Consider the following 21,501-nt stretch of genomic DNA (forward strand, 5'->3'; position numbering starts at 1 on the left):
CAGTGCAGATCTAGAATAAGCATGACTGCAGATCAGAATTGCAGGGCACCAATGGGAGTCACCCAATGGGAGTCACAATAAGCCTTTTTTCTGTGTCACATGGTTTGATCATGGGATAGGCCAGAGCCTGCCATAAATCATATGTACACACAAACAAAATATAATAAGAACAATAATAAGAACACAATTGAAATTAGATGCTCTTGTATCTAAATAGCCTGCTACATTGTAAGAATATAAGACTATAAAAATATAATGTCATTTATTTTAGCCCAATAAATGTTGAAATCTGAACTGGTAAACTGTTTAAAATGTCGGAACAGGGCTAAGAAAAATGGCTGAGCAAATAACTGACCCGACCCTTCACTTCCTTCACCCGACCCACTTCATGTTTCCAAAGTCACTGAAAAAAATCTTGTTGGTGTTTTATAATGATAAAATGGTTAGAATGTGGGGGAAGATTCAATAAATGTGTTCATTATGATATGACTCAGAGAGAGACTACACAGTTATGTTGTAAGCTGAAGTGTGAAGTGCATCAACAGATGCTTCTTTCTTCCATGGTGCACATTTGAAGGCTACATTATTTTCCACCATGGTCTCACTGAGAATACTGACAAAATGAGTCATGCACTTGCTTCTTTAGGCACATGAAATGATTTTGCTGTTATAAAAATAAGAAGACAAGGGGTGCAAATAAAGTAGCCTATGCAGCTTGTTATTAGTCTTTTAAAGGAAATACTTTCTGCAAACATTTAAATGTGGAAGATCATGCATGGTCACATTATCTGAGAATCGCATTCTTGCTGGGGCAATTAGTTAAAAACAAAACAAAACAACAAAGATAATTTGATAACCAAAGATAACTTGTTCATATGAAACGCAGGAATCATTTTTAAACATGATACTGTCCTCGTAAGTGTGACGTGTCAAACTATCTTGACCGCACAGGCTCACGGAAACGTGAATGCGCAGTTATGGACCTATCAGAAAAACGCACCAGTCGCTGCAGCCAATCAGATACAGTCTCTGCAAGGTGCATTCTTTTCACTGTTATTTTTTATTTTGGGGGGATGCTCATTTTTGAAGTGTTTAACACGATATACTGTCAAGGATACAGTTTATTCCAGCGTCTTGGATGGTCTGTGATTTTTTTGCGTTCTTGTAAATTATCTAGATAAAAAGGGGTGTTGAAATACTCTCTGAGGAGGCAGCACTAATATGAGCAGCAGGGACCTTTCGCTGTCACAGGCAGTCTGTTTTTGTTGATACCGCCAGCAGCCGCTGACGAGGGAGACACTGAGAAATTAATGCGTATTTAAACAGCAACACAATCGTGTTGGAAATACACTGAAGAAACATGCGAGGCCTTGGACACTTTATTGCACTTTTATTTTTTCCCATTGCATTTTGTGTGGATTTCCATGTGGAACCAGGATCCTATAACGCGCACCGGGTGTATGTGAAGTCTCCAGTAGCCGCCAGAAGTCTGATCGGGACGGGATCGGATGCAGATATTTCGAGGGTTCACAGTCACATCCAGAAAAGAAGCGCTGATGTATTCGACTCCTGTAATGGCTTAAAGGAATATGAAACCAAGTTAACTAGCAACACACACAACGTAAGTTCACTTGAAGCACCGATGCAACCCTGTGGTTAATAGTAATATTAATTACATACATGTACTTACAATAGGGTTAGGGTTTGGTTTAAGGTTTATTTACTTGTAATTATGCATATTGTACTGCTATTACTATTACTATAGTAAGTACATGTAGTAACGTGTAACTACGTCACCTTAAAATAAAGTGTTACCCTGTTTTATGTATTTGTTAGTACTTTCATTTCTAGTGAGTAATTCAATATAGTGACTATAAATATGATGAAAATCAAATGCATTTGTAATATGGACTAGATAGCCTACTGGTCACAATTGTATTACTTGCTAAAAATGGAAAAATAAGTAACTTACTAGTAACACAAAATTGATAGAACGTGTCGTAATGTATTTTGAAACACAGCCTGTCACATTTGTTCAGCTCAAACGTATTCAAAGTTCTTGTAAAAGCACTTTAGTTTTGTGATAAACATAAAATGCAATTAAAAATGCAAGTTTTCTTTTTATATTAGAACATTTTCAAAACATAGCCCTCAGAATACGTTTCTCTTCCATTTCTGTTTTTATAACTATAAAATGTTGACGGTTGTGTCCTTGACAAGTGTAACTTTGGCTAGCAGCAGTTGTAGAACCAGTTAGACTGGTATGACAACCTGTTTAATACCCCCCCACCCCACCCAAATAGCTATGCCTTTCTAAAGCATGTTAAGTTTAGCTAAACCATATAATTCATAATAAAAACTAGTATAAGTTTTAATATTACAGAATGGAACAGTAATACTGACACTAGTCATTGCAACGTAAAATGACTTCCTTTTCTCTGAATAATTTGTGGTTGCTTCTTGTCACATGAGCTGAAACAATCAGGGTATATGAGGGTTGGTTGTTACACCTTTTTGAACTGCCATCTTGTATCTACTTCACCAATCCTCTGATTAACTTCCTCTGTTCATTAGTCACAGATGTGTCAACCTTTTTTTTACACTGTCCTACTGTGGTCTGATACATGTTGGTTAGTTATCATAAATTCAAAAGCTGTGACAGGAACTGCCACAGTTGTTAATCAACAGAAAATAGTCCCAAAGTGTTTTAGGACTATATGTGTTTACTGACCTTTCGGCCTTTATATAGCATTTGGATGTATGTTCAATTCTAGACTGTGTTCACTAGATGGGATTAGAAGATTTAACTGTTATTTAAAGGGACACATATGCAGCCCAGAGAAAGAAAGTGAAAGGTATTTTAGCCATTCTCCTCATCCGATTTAGGTGCACTGTGGATATCAGCAAGATAAGTGCTTTAATTGAGAGAATACAATCAGCATAATTTTTTTTTTTTCACACTTCCATTTAGCCATTTGAGATCTTCATGAGACTCACATTGACTTTGAAAGTGTAAGGAACCATTTCATGTGACAAACAGATCAATGTTGTTATGTCACCCTTTTGTAACACATTGTAATAAGTTATATTAACAATTTGGCTTTATATGCATCATGATCAAATTATTAATGCATTTAAAATGTGTTCTCAGAGTTAAACAAATCATCTAAACCAGTAGTTCTCAACAAGGGGGGCAAACTAGCAATGTTGAGAAAGTTGAGAAAAAACTAACCTCAGCATTTTTTTATTGAAAAACATACAGAATCAGAATCAAAATGAATTGTATTTAATGAATTTAATATATCAACACTCCCAATTTCTGTACATAAAAAAGTTCTCATAATTATATTTACAGCAGAAATGCCAGAGGAAATGTACAAAATGGTAGGTCTTCAAATAATGTATCTTTAAATGAGTCAAAAAGATTCATTCCTATTTTTTTCATATCAGTCTTCATTGCTCTATTTTCAGTTTCGCGGTTAAGTGTCATGAGTATAGTTGCTAGGTTTCTGATTTAGTTTTTGTTTAAGGTTAGCATGTGCTTTGCATAGGCTGATAATGTCTTTCTAGGACATGCAATATTAAAAGCTTCATTATGTGTGTGAAAAGTCTTATATTTTGTCCATGACCACGCACATTTCTCAGTATTGGTTTTGTTTAATATTAATAAAATGTGTTTCTTTCAGTGGACTTTTCAAGATATCAGTGGATCCGTGTCTCTGGCCTGGGTGGGGGACGGAACTGGGGTGAGTTTCACTTTTGATTTATGATGTGTACACAGTATCATACGCTTGCTGTTCTCTGGAATATAACTTCCACCATACTAAAAATGCCATTCAGGGTTAGATGAGGAGTCTTTTAGCTTTAGGTTTAAATTTAGACTGTCTAGGTAATCTTTGCAGATCTCTTTGGCTGTTTGCAGTGCTCACAAAGAAAAATAAACACAACTATCAATATGGCCAAATGCAAACTCATTACCAGTTTGACCTTTCTCTTGCCCCGGTACACATTCAAGGCCATGTCGTGAAGTCTTGTTTTTTACTCTGACCACGGCTGCTGTGCACTTTACTGCAATAAAAACAATACTTCGGCCTACACTACCATTTCAAATCTTGGTGTCTGTAAGAAGTCTCTTATGCTCACCAAGGTAGCATTTATTTGATCAAAAATACAGTAAAACAGTAATATTGTTAAATGTTATTACAATTTAAAATAACTGTTTTCTATTTGAATACATTTTAAAATGCAATTTATTTGTGTGATGGCAAAGCTGAATTACACATGATCCCTCAGAAATCATTCTAAAATGCTGATTTGCTGCTTAGGAGACATTTCTTATTTTTATCAATGTTGAAAACAGTTATGCTGCTTATTATTTTTGTGGATCTTTGATAAATAGGTCCAATAGCATGTAATTGAAATAGAAATATTTTGTAACATTATAAATGTCACTTTTGATCAATGTATTGCGAATGAATCCTTACTGAATGAAAGTACTGATTTCTTTCAAAGAAAAAAAAAGGTTTCTGAAGGTTTGTGTCAAAAGTAAATAACTGTCTCTATGCCTCAATCTTAGGTAGTACTAGCCCTGACGACGTTTCAGGTGCCATTAGTCTTCCTGCGATTTGGTCAGTCTAAACTGTATAGGAGGTGAGTACTCGTTTGAATTGTGTTTGTTCTTGTAATACCAATGTAGTGTTTGCTTTACTCCATGTCTTTCTCCATCTTCCACTCCTCGTTACAGTGAAAACTATGGAAAGTCGTTTGAGGATGTCACAGAACTCATCAACAACACCTTCATCAGCACTGACTTTGGGATCGCTATAGGTCCGGAAAACTCTGGCAAGGTGGGCAAGACATGTCAAAAATCCAGCATTTGAGTATCTTCTCCCAATAAGCCCACATGGGCTGGGGAGCTGGATCAGTTTGCTATCCTAAAGATGTTTCTCATGTTGCTGAATTGGCCTTTAGACACTCAAATGCAGCATGTCAATCAAAGTAAAAATAGACTAATTGAACTCTCTGTTCTTTGCTGATTTTCCGATACTCAAAGCAATTATAGGGATGTGTGACAGCACTTTAAAGTAATCAAAGTCCTGATTTTCTTTCCCTCAGGTGATCCTTACAGGAGATGCTTCTGGAGGCACTGGTGCCAGAATTTTCCGTTCAAAAGACTTTGCCAAGAAATTCATCCACACAGAATTGCCCTTCCAGCCTCTAATGCAGATAATGTACAACCCTCAAAACTCTGATGTGCTTGCAGTCATCAGCACCAAGGTGAGAGCCTATTTCTTTATGGGTGTTGAAAAGAAAGCAAGTAAGAGCCATTTGATCAGTGAATTTAATTAGTGTAAATGTATACCATTTTATTCCACAAAGTATGCATCATGATCACATTGCATTTAAGTCCTTATTTTAGACTCAGTGAAGTTCAAAACTGCCATCAACACCTATTGGGTTTCCTGAACTGATAAGATAAAAAATGTTGTGGTTATCTAAATGACATGATAGCATATTAACTCTTTGCCTGCCACTGACAAGATTTTCTGTCATTTATGGCACAACGCTTCCCCACCATTTCTTTTTATATATTGACGGTTTACAAGTTGATACAACAAAATAATCTGGGGGCCATGAACATTTTGTGAATATGATCAAAGAGTTAAATATACTTATTGCAAATATTTGCTATTCACTTCCTTCTCAAGTATATTTGTAAAAACAAGAAGATGATATACAAGATAAGAAAAGATAAAAACAAGAGGATATACATAGATTGTGTCAATTCTTGTTTCCTTTTTTATGCATTTAAAGTGGTGCATTGCTGCTTTTGAACATTAGCATAATATCATCTTATTGCTGCTGTTTCAGAATGATCTCTGGATCTCTAAAGATTTTGGTACAACATGGGCGAAAATTCATGAGATGGTGTGTGTGGTGAAATGGTAAGATCTTTTAATGATTGTAAAGCCCATTTACGCCTTTACGCCTGCACATCCAGAACACATAAAAACACAAACATGCAAATACGGCCACCATGGCAGCAACACGAGACATTCTCTGCTGAGTCACTGTGCTTTTCCACATGGCTCAGCTTTCAAATGTCCGAGGACACTCTGCTGCTCCAGATAAACTGGTGCATCAAACTTCAGTTGGATTATCCAGTTTTTAGTTGTTTTTTTTGCTTGAATTCAACAGTCCATGGTTTATACATGTCAACAGGGAATTTTTATGTTGACAAGGAAGTTCTGCCAGGCTTATCATTTATTTGCGCAATTCATGTTTGATCTAGGGAGACAGGTATATATATATATAGTTCCTTCATTCCTCCTCTGAGCAATCCTAACTGAAGGAAGGCCTCATCCACTTACTGTACACATGATATGAAGTTCTCACGTGACTTCAGAAGCCAGTAAAGTCAAACCAAAAACATGGGTTGTTCCTGTTATGCGGTTTCTTTTAACTGAATATCATATTCATATTCAAATTACAACACACTATTCAGAATATGCTTGTGTTGAATTTTAAGGATGTATTTCAATATAAGCGTATACCAGAGTAACAGTTTCAGAAACATGCACCATTTAAGCTTAGCCAATTTATCAACTTTATTTATTACATCTTGATTATTTAAACAATGGCAGGAAAATTAGCACAGCCTGGGATGATTTAGAGTGATACCACAAAATATCTCAGAATTCATCAAATTGTGATGTTTGTGGTGGTTTCACATCCTTTTTCTTTCTTTCTTTTTTCATTTTTAGATTTTGTATAGCACCCACGGGAACATGACATCATTATATTGTAATATTGTGATAAAAACGAACTTATTTAATTTCTTTCCTTAAAAAAATGTACGTTTAATATATATCCAATATATTAAGTATGAAAATGTGCTGCATGGAATGGCCCACTTACATTTACATTTTAGAGACTGTTTTCAGTTATGTTGCAAACCTGAAAACTCCTCAACCTGAGTCACTCCCTTAGGTCTTATCTTAACAATACGTCATATGATCTGTGACAATTGTAGATATCCTGTTACAACAATGCCATGAATTTTAATGGAGAATCTCCATGCAACCAGTTTCTTGTTGCATTGTTCATGTTATCTATAAATTGAAAATATGGTTTGTGTGGTGATTGTCATAAACTGTCTCCTTCCTTGACATTTTAGTGTTCAGTACGTTTGTACTTACGCTGCAAAGTGCAAACAAGTGACTGATCTGAAGTGAACCGAAGTGAACCTGTTTTATGAGGTCTCTTGAGTTTAATCTCACAGATCAATTCTCTCTTCATCATTTCCATAGGGGAATGGATACTCTGTTCTTCTCCGTCAACCTCAATGGATCCTGCTGTGAGTAATATTTATCAACTTTGTTGATCTAAGGTGTGGTGACATGAATGTCTTCTGTTCTGTCACTAGTATGTGTTTTATTGATTTATTATGTGTGTTTCTGTATATCCTTGAGCATTAGTTACTGTAATCATTTACTGTAAAGTCAACAAATTAGTTACAGTACAGTTGAGTTATTATAATTCTGAAATGAAAGTCTTCTGTTCTGTCACTAGTATGTGTTTTATTGGTTTATTATGTGTGTTTCTGTATATCCTTGAGCATTAGTTACTGTAATAATTTACTGTAAAGTCAACTAATTAGTTACAGTACAGTTGAGTTATTTGTAATTCTGAAATGAAAGATGGATGGATGGAGATTGCCCTGCCAACATTTTCTAAAATACATAAATGTAAGATTTATGCATATATATATATATATATATATATATATTTTTTTTTTTTTGAGAGAGAGAGAGAGAGAGAGAGAGAGAGAAATTAACTTTTTTAAAGACATTTATAATGTTACAAAAGATTTATATTTCAAATTAATGCTGTTCTCTCTGTAAACATTATATTCAACAAAGTATCCTGAAAAAATGCATCACAAAATATAAAGCAGCACAACTGTTTATAACATTCATAGTAATAAGAAATATTTCTTGAGCACCAAATCAGCATATTTGAATGACATTAAAGGATCATGTGACATTAAACAGTGGAGTAATGGGTGATAAAAAATTACATTTCAAAATATAATAAAATAGAAAACATTTCAATTTCAAATTGTAATAATATTTCATAATATTAGTTTTCAAACAAATGCAGCCTTGGTGAGCATAAGAGACTTTCTAAACATTAGAAAATCTTTGTGTGTATATATATATAAAAATTTATGTATATGTATTATTATATATTTAAATAACAATAAATTAATAATATTATAATTTGCAATAATTGCACATCCAAGTGCTATCAGCAACTCATAAAGACCAGATGCATATTTCTGTAGTAATGTTACCTCACTCTTTGTTGTTTTGTGTTTTCAGTTGATAAAGGAACGCTGGTGCTGAGGAAGTCACTTGATCTTAGTAGTAACTTTAAAACAGTCGCCGAGAGAATCTACTCCTTTGGGATTGGTGGACGCTTCCTGTTTGCTTCAGTTATGGCTGGATCAGGAAACGTTATGCCGTCAGCATCAGAGGTGTGTGTGACTGACCGACTGTGCACCCGAGTGTGAGTGTGTTTATGCGTGAATGTGATGTTTTAACTATGTGCATGTTCTTTAGGACATTTTACGTGCAATACATGTGTCGGTAGACCAAGGTGAAACATGGAACATGGCACAACTTCCTCCCGTCAGTCATGAGCAGTTTTACTCAATACTAGCAGCCAATGATGAAATGGTCTTCATGCATGTAGATGAACCAGGAGGTCAGTGTTTCCTTTTGTTTCATTTACCGCAACCATAATATATAGGCTTACAACTAACATTTCTTGTTGTAGAAGCCATCATGCCACACTGCTCTATCGATATATTATTTATTGTATGAAAATGCTTTATTGGTTAACCACTGGCATTCAGTAAGATCAACAAAGAGTGGAACATTGATCAGTTGCAAAAAGAAACAGCATTTAAAGAAAAAATACAGCATTTTGATCTGTGCTACTTTATAGAGCTCAATGTTTCTATATTTTAACTGTATTGTTTTTTTTGTTTTGTTTTTTCAGACGAGGGGATTGGCACCATCTATGTGTCAGATGACAGAGGCACTGTGTATTCCAAGTCTCTAGAACGCCATCTGTATACGACTCCAGGGGGTGAGACAGACTTCACGAATGTCACTTCCCTCAGAGGAGTCTTCACTACTAGCGTGCTGAATGAGGGTATGACTACATCCTACTTAAGACGAATATACACTTATAGTCTGTGTGTATTTAACCTCAGATTACTCTAGGAGGCCTGTATCACTTGGCATACTTTAAATCGATATGAAAAGCAGTTTTTAAAAAACAGCTTGCAGTTTACTTTCTAAATATACATTTGAAAATGAACATGATATTTAACTTTCCATACACTACTGTTTAAAAGTTTGGGGTCGGTAAGATTTTTAAAATATTTTTGACCGAAGGCTCATCATTCATTTGATAAAAATACATTAAAACAGTAAAAATGTTAAATATTATTTAAAATAACTGTTTTCTATTTTGAGATGTTTTTAAAATATAATTTATTCCTGTAATGAAAAAAGCTGTTATTTTAGTAATTCGGTGATTATTTACTCACCCTCATGTCGTTCCATCCAAACCCATAAGACTTTTGTTCATCTTCAGAACACAAATGAAGATATTTTTGATGAAATCCGAGAGTGTTCAGTACGTTTACACATACACAATTTACACATTCAAGGTCCAGAACAATAGGAAAGACATCATTCAAGTAATCCATGTAACTCCAGTGGTTTAACCTCAATCTTATGAAGCAACACAAGTGTTTTGTTTGCCAATTTATTTGTGCAATCCAGTAGGAGGAGCACCATGACCCATCCGTGTTGTCTGTGTTGTGTAGACTCAAAACCGTAAGTTGTTCTGTGAACTCGCTTTGGATAATATTTTGTAAATATAGAGATAAATTATGTTTTTTTTGTGCAAACAAAACACTTGCGTTGCTTCATAAGATTGAGGTTAAACCACTGGAGTCACATTGATTACTTTAATGTGTTTCCTATCGATCTGGACCTTGAATGTGTAAATTGTGTTGCTCCCAATGGAGGTACTGAAAGGATTTCTTCAAAAATATAATCATTTGTGTTCCGAAGATGAACGAAGGACTTGCGGGTGTGGAACGATGAGGGTGAGTAATTAATGACACAATTTAAAATTTTGGGGGTGAACTAACCATTTAAAGGGATATTTCACCGCTGGAAAGATGAATGTGTATTTAAATTGGCTCATTTATGTAGTAGAAATGTGAAATTATTTTAGAAGTTGGTACTTTCTAGACTGAGAAAAGCCAGGAAATGTATTGTTGGCTCATGTGGATGAAAGACAACAACACCCAGAATGCACTTGCTTCGCTGCCCTACAAGGCCACTCCCAAGCCATGCCTAACGGTTACAGAGGGCAGTATCGGAAGAAATTATACAACTAGGCTACTAGTTGACTCGAAACTGAAAAGACGCTGTTTTATCGTGAGATCCCACCCCCTATGGGCGGGTTGAAAACATGCGGAACTAGCTCCTACTACTGGCTGTAGTCTCTAGCCTCTGGCCAAAAAGGCCTCTAATAATGCAAAAGTAAGATTTTTGCGTCATCTGAGTTTTTTTTCTAGACACAATACAGAAATCTCTCATCTCAGGGGGACATGAGGGAGGGAAGCACGGTCATTCGAAAATACTACCGGGTTTCTACTGATACAAAGCTTAATGCTAATCGGTGAAGTATCCCTTTAAGTCTTCTGAAATGTTAGAGTAATTTTTATGCTTCTCTCTATTTGTCTTTTTCTGCTGAAGACAACTCGGTACAGACAGTAATATCATTTGATCAGGGAGGTGAATGGGTTCCTTTGAAGAAACCTGAGAACAGCAAGTGCGATTCTACGGCCAAAGACAAAGAAATGGTAAGAATCACTTTGAATGGAAGCTGTTATAATTGGACAGATGTGACCAAACAGTTCAAATCCTTGAGAAGTCTAACAGTGTTTATTTACTTACCTCGTGTTGTCTTCCTACTGTGCAGTGTAGTCTGCATATTCATGCCTCATACAGCACCTCCATGAAGCTGAATGTTCCCATGCTGCCTCTGAGTGAACCCAATGCTGTCGGACTCATCTTGGCTCATGGTAATGCATGTACACTTTTAAGAAAAGTCCAAAGTGCAAACCAGTTCTGTGGCATACATTGTAATGTCTCTATTTTAATTTTCATTTATTTTGTTATTTTATTTTATTTTTAATAAATTCTAACACATAAAAGTCATTAATATTAAATGGATGAAACAGATACAAGAAAATTAAAGGTGCAGTAAGCAATTTCTGAGAAACACTGTTGATATTTGAAATCATCCCAAAAAACACACCCTCCCTTCATTGCTCCCCCAGAATTCCTGATCACGCAATGCAATAGTAGATGGCCTTCCTGCTTAGGTCTCTCCAGTGCTAGAAAGTTTCTAATCTCCAACATTATTGTGCTGTTGGCTGATCATAACTTTTATTTTTCCAATGATATTCTTCTGACCTTTTCTCTTTTGTAATGTCTCTCAGCCATCTCTCTTTCTACAGTCTTTTTTTCAAATCTCCCTCTTGCTTCCTCTTGACTGTATACTCCTCCCACTGCTGATTGGCTCCAATCCACTTTAAAAAGTTTTTTTCAGAAATCATATACCTTTAAAGATAAAGTGTAATTTCTGCGTCACCAAACAGAATTGCATAAATAATGACTTTCATATAATGAACCTTTCTGCCATCCCACTTACTCTTTTTTTAGGCAGCGTGGGTGACTCAATCTCAGTGTTGACACCTGATGTGTATGTGTCTGATGATGGAGGCTACACCTGGCAGGAGGCTCTGAAGGGGCCGCATTATTATGCTATCCTGGATTCAGGAGGCCTACTGGTGGCCGTGGAGCACAAGCCATCCAAACCCATCTCTGAGATTAAGTGAGCTTCCTGTAGTTCTTGAGACTAAACCCATACAATTGGCTTTTATATTGACGGTTTTCCATGCCAAGCTGAAGAATATGCTAATATTTCCACATGCAGAGTGCCGGTACATGCTGTAAAACTCATGGTTTGTGTGTCTCTCAGGTTCTCCACCGATGAGGGGCAATGCTGGCATGTTTATAAGTTCACCCAGACGCCGATGTACTTCACAGGGCTGGCCTCAGAGCCTGGTGCCCGCTCTGTGAATGTTAGTCTCTGGGGTTATGAAGATGCTTTGATCAGCCACTGGGTAACTTACACCATTGACTTTAGAGACCTGCTGACACGTAACTGTGAGTGACCAGTTCTGTTTGAACCACACAAAATCAGACATTTATATTATTATATAATTGGGTTTAGCACAAACTAATCTGTCGCTGTCTATTTCCCAGGCACAGCAAGTGATTATGTCCAGTGGCTGGCGCACTCTGATGACATCAGCGACCCGGAAGATGGTTGCATGCTGGGTTTTAAGGAAAAATTCCTGCGTGTGAGAAAGGACTCTGTGTGTTGGATTGGCAGGGATTACATAGTCACCAAGCAGCCCACACCATGCATCTGCACACTGGATGACTTCCTGTGGTGAGTGGAAACCAAAGTTATTGTAGTTTTTCTTTTTGTAATTCTACTTTGAAAAACATTTTAGTTTTAGTTAATTTGAGGAATGGATTGTTTAGTTTCAGTTTAGTTATTTCATGCATATTTCTATTTAATTTTACTATATTTTATTTCAGTTAAATATATTACTAAATTCAGTTTTAGTAAAAAAATTTGGACCGCATTTTTGGATGGTCAAATTAACTTTTGTCATATGTTGTATTGTCATTTGCTAGTAGAATGTCAGATGTCTTAGTCCACACAGACTAGAGATGCGCGGATCAGCTCTAAATCATTCACCCACCACCCACCCGAACCTATGATTTTCTTGCACCCGATAGTCACATTACAATTATTCAAATTTTCAGTGTTAAGCATGATGATATGTTACATATTACACTGAAGTAGGCTGCTTTTAAATTAACATTTTATTTAAAGTAAAAGTTCTTCTTTGGCAAAATTACATTTCCTTAATAGCCTAAACACAGGCTTTTACTCCCTTAAATTCTTAAATTGGAATGTCACTGTGTCCGTCATTGCGACTTTCCAAGCCCACACACAAGAAATGAAATACGTTCAACCCAGGCAAAGGCTAGACATAGGCTAATTTATTAAATTAATGTCATATACATACAGTGCTTCACAGCCGTAACATAGGCTATCATCACATACCCATCACTTAATTCGTCCTGGTTAACTACTACACGAAAATAATCAAAATGTTTTGGTTTCAAACAGAGATCACGATTTTCCCACGATTCTGAACAGACAACTAAAGAAAATAACATGTCATTCACTACAGGTTCTGACAAATGTTTATTGCTGCAGTCTGTTTCAAATGAATCTGAACAAATTTTTTTTCATCTTTGAATTAATGATTTAATGACTCACTCATAAATACTTCGCTTGTTTCATTACTGGATGAATCAGTGTTTTTTAAAGGGGTCATCGGATGCCCATTTTCCACAAGTTGGTATGATTCTTTAGGGTCTTCATGTAAAGTTTGTAACATACTTTGGTTAAAATTCCTCAATGGTTGTGTAATACAACACCCTTTTTACCTCCTCAATAACAGCTCTGTTCACAGTGACCCGTTTCGGTGCATGTCTCTTTAAAAGATAATGAGCAACTGCTCACCCCACCCCTCTCTTCCGTGGGGGGTGTCGACACAAGACACATAACGTGCTGCCTTGGCAACCTGCCGTGGTGGACAGTATACAAATGGCTGAGGGCTGAAATATGCTAATACGGGACAGTCCGTCAGAGGTCGTGGGCGGAGCATGAGCAATATGACATCATATTGCACAGAAAATCCAAACGGCTTGATTATTGAGAGTGTTTATACTTTTTAAAGATAAAAAAGGAGTGAATTGTGTTTTTTTTCATTGTATGGTGGTTGTGTCCACACACTGCAAAGACACATTTATATGCAAACACCATATAAAAGTGAATTTTGCATCCGATGACCCCTTTAAACAAATCTCTTGCTCGATTCAATGACAAATACATTTTTTAAGTCACTTGTCACCACCTGTTGGGATAACAAATCGTTATTTGAAGCGCCATGTTACTTTTTGAAAGGTGATTTTTTTATCCAGTTCTTCTGTGATAATATGTTAATGTCTTCTGTGAATAAATGAATTAGATTTCGTGTGTGTTTGAATCGAGATCGCTATCTTTTAACGATTACTCGTGCAGTTATATTTCAAAGTTTTCAAATCTTCTCTTCCCTCCTGCTTAGTGACTTTGGATACTACCGTAAAGATAACAGCTCAGAATGTATCGAGCAGGCTGAGCTCAAAGGCCACGATCTTGAGATCTGCATCCACGGGAGAGAGGAACAGCTAAAGACCAGTGGGTAATGCCCTCTTTGGATTATTCTCCATTGCTTGAAGACTAAATCTTTGTCTTAAAAGTAGACAGTTGAGAGTCAAGGTTTTTCACTTGCTTAAAACACCTTACATCTGCTTAGCGCCTGCTAGCTTCTCTTTGACTTATTAAGAGAGCTCTAAAAAAAACATGCATATTATAATTTATTTACCAGGTACAGAAAGATTCCAGGTGATAAATGTGAGGGAGGAAAACAACCAACAAGAACAATTCTTGACCTGAGCAAGAGATGTGTCAGCAACCTGCTGACGGACCCTCAGCTGCTGGTGAGACTGCAGTTACCTTGCTACATATAGAGTGGTGCAGGTATGCCATCATTTTGTTGGAAACGAGGTAGCTAACGTGGAAACGAGTTAGCATTTTAGCATTGTCCCGAAGTCAATGGGTTTTTGGTTAAATGGCTGAACTGTGGTGAACACAAGCTCAAAACTCTTTCACGTTTTATGCTATGACATAAAATACATCAGTGTTGCCTATGGAAGCCTATGGAAAAACATATTGGTTTTGTTTTTTTTGTCGAGGGAACCAGTGTGATGCTAACTGCCGATTGGCCTATAAAGTGACGTCATACTTGCCCCACTCTATTACTAGTTTAATAGTTCAGACAGGGGTTCAGATGTGTATACAGCATATACAGTATATATATGTTCATCCTATATATATGTTCATCCTATATGAAGACTATCTTGGCCACTCTTTGGAATATAATTCATTTGATAATAATACAATTTATAATACTTTAGTGGTGCTTTTTTCATTTAGGAGTTTAACAACCCCAGTTTCAGGGATGAAAGAGACATTGAACAACAAATTATTATTAAAAATGATCTTTCAGTGAACTATCTCTTGGTAGTAGTGACAGATCTTTTTTCTAATAAAAAAAACTATTTAAAACTATTTAAAGTGCCCCTATTATGCTATTTTAAACATTCCAAATGTTGTAGTTAGAGGACCCCTACAATCCAAGGTCAAAACACACTTTAATTTTCTCTTAATATACATTGCACATCTCCTCAAAGAGAATGAAAATGGTTTGTTCTAAGATTCAGTCTCTCTAATCGCCTCCTTTCTAAAAGAGCCTACTCTGCTCTAATTGGTCAGACGGCCCAGTCTGTTGTGATTGGTCTACTGCTTACAATGCGTGTTGGAAACAAAACGCCTATTACCATATCTGAATTTCAGCTCGGGAGGCATCCTCAGTGCTTGATACACAGTGATATGGACAGTAACAATGGCATCCATTTTACATATCATCCTTTTGAAATACATGCAAAGCGGATTCGCTGTGCTGAAAATGTCGACAACACGAACCAAAACTCTTCCAGGCCTCAGCTACAACTACATTGTTTGAGAAAATAGAACATTTTCATTTCATGCTGACTTTAAACCTCAAATACTTGTGCACTGTTGTGACCCTGTATCTCTGTAATCCACAGACAGATAAATCTACCTCACATACCGCCCCTATCATTGCGATCGTCATAGCCATCCTGCTGACCGGTGCAGTGTTTGGGGTTCTGTTTGTAAAGAAGTATGTCTGTGGCGGAAGGTCAGTCTGCTCTCTAGACATTTTATGGGTTACATATAGAATATGTTTAATCATATAAAGTCTTGGCCTCAATATTTTGCAGGTTCCTGGTACACAGATACTCAGTCTTACAACATAATGCGGAAGCCAACGCCATAGATGAACCACTGGAGACAGATGTGGCTGGAGCACCTAAGATTGATTTCCACGATGACTCAGATGAGGTACAGATTTGGACCGTCTCACACTAATGCATACACCTAAATGAAATCTTCTGCGGTATTTGTTTAGAAAAAAAAAAAAAAGGCAAAATAGCGGTACTGATCTTGCTAAATGTGTGTTTTTGGCAGGACCTACTGGAGTAAAGCTGTGCGTTAGGTGAGCACAAGGAGCTACATTTCCTGTCATTCAGGCATTACTGCTGCTGTCTCTCTCCTCTCTCTAAAGCACAAACCAGCTGTCAGCTTTCTCAAACTTAATCTACCAGCTAATGTCACGTGCTTCCTTCTTCTTGACCAATGGGAGGGAACCTGGTTGCTTCTCCACCAATAGGATGATGAGGATCAATCTGATGATACTGTTCTCATGATAGAAATTGGGGTCTTCTGGGCAGGATTTTAAGGATCAAACCTTGGTTTGATGAGACTGTCACTGGGGTACTTGTAAAATACTTGCTTTTCTTTTGATGTCCAGATGCCCTTACGTCAGAACTAGAGGTATATTATTATTTCAGCAGGAATTTCATTCAGCAAAAAGAGAAAAATGAATCATATCATATGCGATGTTTAAAATACTGTGCTACTGAACCCTGACTGTGTTTATTTCTAAAATGTGATCATGCCTGCTGTCAAAGCTTTAGTAATGTCCACTTTACTGTAAATAAGCAGATGCATTATTGAATATAGCAATAAAATGCTGAGAAACAGGCAATAGATTTGACTTTACAAAAAGGGAGAATATATTTATAATTTAAGATTTATGAACATTATTAATTACCTGAAACTGTGTAGCTAGGCTGCGAGTTTGATAAAGTGGGATTGTTATATGGACAAATAACTGTAAGAACATGGAGATAATCTTCACATTACACATTTGTAAATAAGCAACTGTCACACTTGACGGTTAGGTAAAGTTTTGTAATAAATATTTTTATGAACTAAATGATGCAGATGCATGTAAAATAGAACACAACTGTAGTTTGTGTACAACCTTGAACATTTTGGCCAAATCAAATTTTGTAGTTAAATAGTTTTATTAGATTTCGACATTTGTGCTGTCCTTGGTTCTCGTCTTGACAGCAGGACAGTACCATGTTAGCAAGAGAAAAAGTGTGACCTTTTTTTTTCTTTTTTTTTTTCATTTCGCATAAAGACGCCTAAAACAAGTGTTTGTGTGACAAACCATTAGTCGCAATAATTTTGCATGTGTTAATTATTTTCATGTTTGTGCAGCAACTTCAGCGAGGTGAGAACAGATCCAGTGGTCTGAAGTCTTTGACCATGTGATTTGATTTTTGGATATTCAAATGCAATAGAGCAATTTAGAACCTTTCTATTGGCACTTCCTGTTTGCATAGATGCTTGATGTCTGATGCAGTGAGTTTTTATTTTATTAAGTGTGTATTATGCTATTTTAAAGGTTCCAAATGTTGTTTTGGAGATCTCCTACAATAGGTTTACATGCATCCAAGGTCAAAAATCACCTATTACCATATCTGAATTTCAGCTCCGGAGGCTTGCTCAGTGCTTGATACAGTAACAATGGTGTCAGTTTTTTCATATCAAATGCTATTGAGCAATTTAGCACCTTTCCATTGGTACATCCTGTTTGCATAGATGCTTGATGTCTGATGCATTGTTTTTTATTAAGTGTGTATTTAAATATCATTTCTACAGTTAATTTGAAACCATTTGTTTCAACATCTCTAGCAGTTGTTTGCTTATATTCACATACTTAATAAAAAGTCCCATATTTTCTTAGAAGACAATCTCCTTTGCAAAAACTATGAGTTATATATGATGTTAAATAGGTATAAAAACCCTAGTGTATGTTTTGATTCAAGTGCCTAGCATGGAGGCAGAGCTTGTGCCTTCCAGTGAAATAGAGATGAATTCAAAAACGACAACAATCTCATTTAAGAAGAATTACCACAAACTATGACAAAATATTTCAGTTGATGAAAAGATCTGTATACATTTTATACAACAAAATAAAACCAAACATGCCCCTTAATTGTTTAATACTTATTGTCTTACTCTCCATGCTTGGGAATAATAATAATAATAATAATAGATGCAATGTAAATGAAATCTAAAGCTAAATGATTTCCATTGTGACAGTGATTTTATTTATATGAGGTGTAATGTCTTTCTTCCTGTGCAAAATCAATGTACATATTAGTTGTGAAGCTCTGTATATACAGCAATTCCGACTTTGTATCTGTTATTTTTTGCTCTGTATATTTGGAACTGTTTGTTTGAGAAATAAATTGATTTGCCCCACTGATTTTGGGTATATATATTTTTTGCTCATAAGAGTAAAAAAGCAAATGCAATACACACATAACACAAAAGTGTACAATAAGCCATTAAGTTTTGTTACAAATTGTAACAATAAAGATCCTTCCAATTAAATAAGTTTTTCAATCAAAAAAGAACAGGCCTAGACTTTAGAAACAGGTGTCTTGATAAACATGGAGGACTTGGCAGCCACTCAAATTCTGTACAGGAAGTTACCTTCTTTGTCAAAAAAATCGCTTCCCTTCTGTTTCACTGAACTGGGGGTTTTCTGTAGCGTTTGTGCGATGTGCTCTAGCTCTTCCTCTGTCAGAATCACCCCATCCCACTCTTCTTCCTCCTCCTCCTCTTCCTCTAACTCTATATCATCTCTCATGTCCATTTTCGCTGTCGAGTCAGGCTGCTCCTGCAAAGCAGGTGTCAGTTTGTGTACAGCTGATGGTACTTGAGATGGTACTACGTTTCCACCAGAGGGCGTCAGTCCAGTCTCACCCTCCCTCACAGCAAGGGCTGTTTTACTCTGTGTTGTCAGGGCACCTGTTTTTCCGGAGGAGAGTATGGCTGGTGTTGCACTCTTTGGCAGTCTGGACTGTTCAGTTGTGCCATCTCTGAGAGACTGCTGCCCTGTACTGACTAACACTTTAGAGTCCTGCTTTAGCTTTCGGACAACTGTTGGGGTAAATTTGCTGCGGAGGACTTTGGAGATGACATCAGGGCTTACAGAGAAACCCTCAGCTAATCTCTGTAGTGTCCATTCCTCTGGGGACTCCTGCTTTAAGTACCTGGGAAAAGAGACATATGACTGCTAAGTGTTTGGAGGGGTGGCAGATAACTACAATATTTAGGGCAAGACATTATATATATATATATACATATATATTATGTTATTACATACAGAAATGTGTTTGATTTGAAATTATTATATGACCTAAAGTTTCTAGCATTGCTAAGAAATATATTAAAATTACACTTTTTTATATATATAAAAATACACTAAAATTCAAAGGTTTGGGATCAGTAAGATTTTCTCTCTCTCTTGAGAGAAATTAATACTTTTATTCAGCAATGATGCATTAAATTGATAAAAAATGACAGTAAAAAATGTTGTATTGTGCAAACAGATTTTTATTTTGAACTTTTGAACTTTCTATTCATCAAATAATCCTAAAAAAGTATCATGGTTTCCATGAAAATAAGCAGCAGCATAACTATTTTCAACAGTGATATTGATAAGAAATGTTTTTTGAGCACCAAATCAGCATATTAGAATGATTTGCAATCACAGGAATAAATTACATTTTAAAATATTAAAATAGAAAACATAGTTATTTTAAATTGCAATAATATTGAACAATATTACTGTTTTTACTGTATTTTTTAATCAAATAAATTTTTTTTTTTTTTAAATCTTACCGACCCCAAACTTTTAAATGGTAGTGTACATTTAAAAAGAAATATTAAAATACTGGGCATAGCAAAAAGATGAACACTTAATTTATATATTATTAATTCGCAACCATAGTTACTTTTTCAATGAATTAATTATCTGACATATTCAAACACCAAGATTTCGTACTTAACAAATATTAAAATGAATACTAAAGTCCTTCAAGGAGATTTTCAATATAGTCACATGCATGTGATATAAGTGAGTGCTGTCTGACAGCTGTCAATCAGAATCAAGAGCTGTGTAATAAACAGACATATTTACACTGATACCTTATCTGTTCAATGGCATCCCAGGTGAGTTTTCTCTCCGGATCTCCAGGATTGTCCATTTGCCTCTTGATTATGTGAAACTTTGCTGCTTTACGCCTTCTCTTCTCTTCACTGCACAGGAAATAATTTTAATACATGAAGACTGAAGTATTTGCTTTTGTGCTCCTGACTGTAGAAGGACTCACCTAATAATAGAGTTCAGCTTGGCTTCCACTGCATCCATATCATGGTCATCTTCAAACGTATCTTCCTGTTGGTTCTGTTTTGAATGTGAATCAGAATACCTCGGCGACATCCTCCCGTATGCGCCTCGACTGGCATGGCGACAAACAGGTCCTGAGAAAGGGGCCAGTTTGGTGGCCAACGTGTAGGCCATTCTCCATGGTGTGACCATTCTGCAACAGTCACAAACATAAAGATAGTGACATTTGAAATTGCTACTTAATCCAACATAAAAAAGGACTATCATAAGAATCTGAAGAATAATCTGAGAGCAAACTGAAAGTCAAGTTGTTGTTTTTATCATAGACACTGGTCAATTTTGAGATTTTGGACTATTTTGCTGCCATACTTTGTCTTCTTTCAGACTAGCGAAAAGGAAACATTCAAAGTACATTTAAATGTTATTACACTTTATCTATTAGCGTCTGTAGATTTAAATTACAATATATATCTTTAAAGACTGTTTTGTCAGAATTAGTTTATTTTCTCTTGGTGCAGCACCAGAACCCCCCCCCCCCCCCCCCCCCCACTACAATAATAGCACATGCCAAACTTTCAAGTTTTATTCCTATCTATATTCTGAAGGTTTTTACAATTTTTTCCCCATATATCATTCGCCTGATTTATGTAACATTTTATTCCTAAAAAAAATTAAAATAACTATTTCTACGTCACTTCTTAAACATGAGCTAATTAGTAAACCCTCGTACAAAAGGTCAAATTTACCTTGCTCTTTTTCGTAGCTCAAACTTTACATTTATACAACCATATAACCTAATGTCAAATTGCTGTGCGTATACATTTTGTAAACAGTGCCTGTAAAACACTCACATGTTCCTCTTGCTCTTCTCTCCTTCCACGGTGACATTATTACACCGGAAGCATGGTTTATTCACGCATGCGCGGCAGTCATTCGATTCTTCTTCTTCTTCTTCTTCTTCTTGCTTTTTTACGGCGGATCGCAGACAGATATGTGCATTACCGCCACCTATCTAG

The 21,501-nt window shown here is 36.2% G+C and overlaps 2 protein-coding genes across 2 annotated transcripts; one reads left to right on the plus strand and one right to left on the minus strand.

The window, feature by feature from the left end:
- The first annotated feature begins 1,079 nt into the window (after positions 1–1,079).
- Positions 1,080–18,553, plus strand: sort1b (sortilin 1b). The gene is made up of 21 exons (XM_084389424.1): positions 1,080–1,621; positions 3,687–3,746; positions 4,577–4,650; positions 4,745–4,847; positions 5,116–5,277; positions 5,872–5,945; positions 7,311–7,357; positions 8,385–8,539; positions 8,625–8,769; positions 9,067–9,222; positions 10,848–10,954; positions 11,074–11,176; positions 11,820–11,991; positions 12,139–12,326; positions 12,426–12,615; positions 14,372–14,488; positions 14,675–14,786; positions 15,957–16,069; positions 16,152–16,272; positions 16,399–16,426; positions 17,500–18,553. The coding sequence occupies exons 1-20, from the start codon at positions 1,361–1,363 to the stop codon at positions 16,411–16,413; spliced, it is 2,475 nt and encodes an 824-aa protein (XP_084245550.1). The 5' UTR covers positions 1,080–1,360; the 3' UTR covers positions 16,414–16,426; positions 17,500–18,553.
- Positions 18,487–21,474, minus strand: ngrn (neugrin, neurite outgrowth associated). Its single transcript, XM_084389434.1, has 4 exons — positions 21,337–21,474; positions 20,469–20,678; positions 20,284–20,394; positions 18,487–19,346 (listed from the first exon to the last, which is right to left on the minus strand). Exons 2-4 carry the CDS (start codon positions 20,675–20,677, stop codon positions 18,761–18,763), a joined length of 906 nt encoding a protein of 301 aa, XP_084245560.1. The 5' UTR covers position 20,678; positions 21,337–21,474; the 3' UTR covers positions 18,487–18,760.
- Positions 21,475–21,501: the final 27 nt, after the last annotated feature.

This window comes from Rutilus rutilus (assembly GCF_951802725.1).
Source record: "Rutilus rutilus genome assembly, chromosome: 19".
NCBI lineage: Eukaryota > Metazoa > Chordata > Actinopteri > Cypriniformes > Leuciscidae > Rutilus > Rutilus rutilus.